The 4,461-nt window shown below is 52.9% G+C and overlaps 1 protein-coding gene across 1 annotated transcript in view; it reads right to left on the reverse strand.

Moving 5' to 3' along the window:
• MLLT6 (MLLT6, PHD finger containing) overlaps positions 1-4,461 on the reverse strand; it is a 33,002-nt gene that overhangs the window by 12,173 nt on the left and 16,368 nt on the right. Inside the window, exons 8-13 of the mRNA XM_031064886.1 lie at positions 4,229-4,322; positions 3,599-3,706; positions 3,137-3,235; positions 1,640-1,814; positions 497-1,087; positions 4-89 (exon numbers count right to left, since the gene is read on the reverse strand). Coding sequence (XP_030920746.1) covers positions 4-89; positions 497-1,087; positions 1,640-1,814; positions 3,137-3,235; positions 3,599-3,706; positions 4,229-4,322 — 1,153 coding nt within the window. The remainder of the gene's footprint in view (positions 1-3; positions 90-496; positions 1,088-1,639; positions 1,815-3,136; positions 3,236-3,598; positions 3,707-4,228; positions 4,323-4,461) is intronic.

Below are 4,461 nucleotides of genomic sequence, written 5' to 3' on the forward strand. Positions count from 1 at the left end.
CGGGAGCAGCCCCGAGGGCAGCGGCGTGCTGCACACCGCCCGCAGCGCCGCGCCTAGCGGGATCGGGTCCTTGTTGCTCGTGTAGATCCCTGCGGGACAGAGATTCCAATTTATCCCGCTAATCCCCAGGGAGAGATCCCTTCTGGTCCTGCTTCTCCCAAGGGAGAGAAGATTCTTTCTGATCCTGCTTCTCCCAAGGGAGATTCCTTCTGATCCTGCCTCTCCCAAGGGAGAGATTCCATCTTATCCTGCCTTTCCAAAGGGAGAGGAGATTCCTTCTCATCCTGCCTCTCCCAAGGGAGAGGAGATTCCTCAACTTTTGGGAAGCTGATCCAGGGGAGATTCCAGGGTGAAGGAAGGGGATGTGGATTTTTATGGATTCAGGGAACAGAACCCTGTGCAGGCAGGTCTGGACATGGCTAAATGTGCTGGAAAATTCTGGAAAAGGCTGGAAAAGGGATCTGAGCACACCTGAATCCCTCAAGAGGGGACCCACCTGAGCCCAGCAGTGGCGACTCCATGCTGAGGCTGGGAACACTCCCGGGGTGGCTGAAGCTCCGGGAAGAATTCCCGACACTGGAGCTGACGAGGGATCCCCCAGAAAAGGGAGAGGAGGAGGTGGAGGTGGATCCAGCCAGCTGGGCCCCCAAAACCTCTTTGCTTTTGCCCGCCTTGGGCCTGCCAGGGCCATGCTTGTTTTTCTTGCTGCCCTTGTGCTTCTTCTCCTTGAGCACCTCTCCCTCCTCGGCGCCCAGCGACGGCATCCGCTTGTGGCCGCTCCCAGCGGCGCCAGCCGTGCCACCCGTGCCACCCGCAGGGCCACCGAGGGTGCTGGAGGCTTTGTAGTCCACGGGGGAGGCGTCGCGGGCTCGCGGCTGGCCCACGGCCGAGGTGGAGAAGCGCATGATGGAGCCGAAGCCGGAGAAGATGACCTTCTGCTCGAAGACGTCGGCCTTGGGGCCCTCGGAGAGCGGCGAGCAGTGCGAGGAGGAGCTGGAGCTGGCGGCCTTGCGGAACTTCTCGTCCTCCTGCTCCAGCTTGGGGAAGGGCGCGAAGTCCTGGTTGCCAGGCAGGCCACAGGAGGAGCCTGGGGACACACAGGGTCAGCCCGAGGGGCAGGGCAGGGCTTCATTGCTCTCCTCCTCCTCCTCCTCCTTCATCGCTCTGCTTTTCTCTTTCATTCCTTGCCTCTTTTAAGTCATCACTCTCCTCTTCCTCCTCCTTCATCCCTCTCCTCTTTCTCCTTTCTCCTCCTCCTTCCTCTTCCTCCTTCCTCTCTTCTTCTTCCTCCTCCATCCTTCTCCTTTTTTCCATCCCTCCCCTCTTCCTCCCTCCCCTCTTTCTCCTTTCTTCTCCGTCCTCTCCCTCCTCCTTCTCCTCTTCCTCCTCCTTCATCCCTCTCTTTTTCTCCTTCATCCGTTCCCTCTTCCTCCCTCTCCTCTTCCTCCTCCTTCATCCCTTTCCTCTTTCTCCTTTCTCCTCCTGCTCTCCTCTTCCTCCTCCTTCCTCTTCCCTCTCCTCTTCCTTCTCCTTCATCCCTCTCCTCTCCCACCTCCTTCTTCTCTTCCTCCTCCATCCCCCTCCTTCCTCCTTCCTCCCTCTCCCTCCCCCTCCCCCTCCTCCTGCCCCTGCCCCTCACCGGTCGTCTGGAAGGTTCCCCCAGCTGGGGCAGATCCAAAGCCTCCAGAGCTTTTCCTGCTTCCTGTCTTCTTCCCCTTGTGGCTGCTGCTGTGGCTCGAGGATTTCCTGCCCTTGGCCTCTGCCCTGGCCACCTCCGAGCTCTCCTTGGTGGCCTCATGGTGGCCACCAGAGCCCTGGGAGGGGACAGACATGGGGGTGATGCCAGGGACCAGAGCTGGCTGCAGCTGGGGCTCCTTTTTTCCCCATTTTCCTGATTTTCTTGTTTTTCCCGAATTTCCCAATTTTCACGATTTTCCCCCTCTGCAGCAGTAATTGCCCCCTCTGTCCACCCAGGGCTGGTCAGCTTGGGTCACTCCCGGCACAAAAGTGACTCTGGAACATTTCCTGCTGCTCGGCGGCACTGGGAATTCCATCCCAGGGATTGAGCTCATCCCAGGGAACCACAGGGGATTAAAGGAGGAAGGGAGTGGAGTCTCCAGCTCCAAAAACCTCTGGATTTTGGAAACCTCCTAGTTCCATCTGGGATTTCAGATGGAAATTCCTGCCTCAGGTGTGCTGCTCCCACCACTCCCATCCCACCTGGGGGATTTCCTTGGGAATGGGGTGGGATCAGACATTCCCTGGCGGAATTTCCTCATCCTCGGGATGGGACAGGAGATTCCTTGGGATCCCTGCAGCCATCCCAAAGCTCCGGCTGGGAATATTCCCAGGGGTTGGAGCAGCACCAGATGTTCCCAAATTCCAGCTGAGGAATTCTCTCCAGGGGAGACAGGCAGGCGAAGAACCTGGGCAAATGCCAGGAGATCCAGGACTTCGGGATGAGAGGGAGAATTTTGGGAATTCAGAAGGGGCGAGAGAGGGATGAACCCAAACCCTGATCCCTCAAATCCCAAATCCCTTCAAATCCAGAGCTGAGGGCTCCAAATTCACCACTTTTAGGTAACATTACAACCAAAATTAAAAATATTCCTGTAATTATGGGATGGCCCAAAATGCGGGACCTTCCTGACATCCTTGACCCTGGCCGAGCCCTCCTTGGGATAAATCGTGGGATCCGAATCCATCCCTGGATTTAATTCCCCAACAGCTGCAGGCGCCAGATGTGCCTGGAATTTGAAAGGATGGGAACAGGGGAATTCCGGGGAGAAAGAATTGGGATTTTCTCCTGCCAGCACCAGATGTGGGAATTAAACCCTCCTGGATTTATGGGCTCAGCAGGAGAAATCATCCTGATTTTTCCTTGGGAAGGGAAGGGGAAAGGGACCTGGGGAATGGCGTGGTGAGAATGCCCTTTTCCCAGTTTTCTGGGTGGATTTTCATGCCCTTTTTCCCAATTTTCTGCGTGGATTTTCCTGCTCTTTTCCCAGCTTTTTTGGCTGGATATCCTGGATGGATTTTCCCGCCCTTTCCCATTTTCTTGTCTGGATTTCCTGGGTGGATTTTCCTGCCCTTTCCCAGTTTCCCAGTGGATTTTCCCATCCCACAGCCCCAGTACCTTCTCGGCAGCCACGGCCACGGGTGCTGGGGGGAGGCTGCTGGGGGACTCCGGCCGCTTTTTGTGCTTCTGCTTCGGCCTCTCCTTGTCCTTGCGGCTCTGGAAAAAAAACCAGAAACTCTGGAATGCCGGAATTCCCAACACTGGGAAGGGCAGCATCAGATCCCATAAAGAAATTTTAAAAAATCCCCATTCGAGCAGTTTTCCAGGAGCAGATCCCATAAACAAATCCCTAGTCCCATTGTTTTCCAGCAAAGATCCCGTTAAAAAAATCCAAATAAATTCCCACAGTTCTCCAGTGGCAGATCCCATAAGGAAGTCTAAATAAATCCATATTCCTGTTGTTTTGCAGTGGCAGATCCCATAAAGAAATCCCGTAGTTTTCCAGCACCTGATCCCATAAACAAATCCTGTGACCTTGGGGAATTTTGGGAGCTTTGGGAGTTTTGGGGATTTTCTCACTTTTTTTGGCCGCTCGTGGTGGGACAGGTGCTTTTCCTGGGCTGGGGATGCCGAGCGGCTCCTCCTGCCCGGGAGGAAGGAGCTGCTCCCGGAATGGCGCGAGGTCTTCTGGGGGAAAACGGGAGGGAAATGGGGGAAAAAGGGGGGAAACAGGAAAAAAACAGAGAGAAAAGGGGAAAGGAAAGAGGGGAAACAGGAACAAAAACAGAGGGAAAGGGGGAAAAATGAGGGAAAAGGGACAAAAAGGGACAAGGGGAAGAAAGAGGGAAAAGGGGAAAGAAAAGATGGAAAAATGGGAAAAAAGAGGAAAAAAGGAAAAAAGAGGGGAAAAGGGGAAAGAGGGAAAGGGGAAAAAAAGAAGGAAAAGCAGGAAGAAGATGGAAAAGGGGAAGAAAAGAGACAAAAGGAGAAGAAAAATAAATTAAAATTCCCTAAATAAATAAAATCCACCAAATAAAATAAAAATTCCTGAAATACATGAACATTTCCAAAATAAATAAAAAATTCTCTAAATAAATAAAAAATGCCCTCAATAAATGAAATTCCCGAAAGAAATGAAATTCCCTGAATAAATGAAAGTTCTCTAAATAATTGGGAATTCCTGAAATCCCTGGAATTCCTGGATCTCACCATTTTGTTAAAGTGGTATTTGCAGTAGCCACAGTATTTGACGTTGTCGACCTCCAGCACCTCCTCCTCACACAGGAGCCCGGCCATCTGTGCACTGATCCCGAGAAAAACAGGGAAAATCCAGGAAAATTGGTGGGAAAGAAGGGAAAAAATGGGAAAATTGGTAGGAAAACAGGGAAAATCCGAGAAAAGCAGCAGGAAAATGGATGGAAAAAAAATGAAAAATCAGCAGG

This window comes from Geospiza fortis, unplaced genomic scaffold (genome assembly GCF_000277835.1).
Source record: "Geospiza fortis unplaced genomic scaffold, GeoFor_1.0 scaffold315, whole genome shotgun sequence".
Lineage (NCBI taxonomy): Eukaryota > Metazoa > Chordata > Aves > Passeriformes > Thraupidae > Geospiza > Geospiza fortis.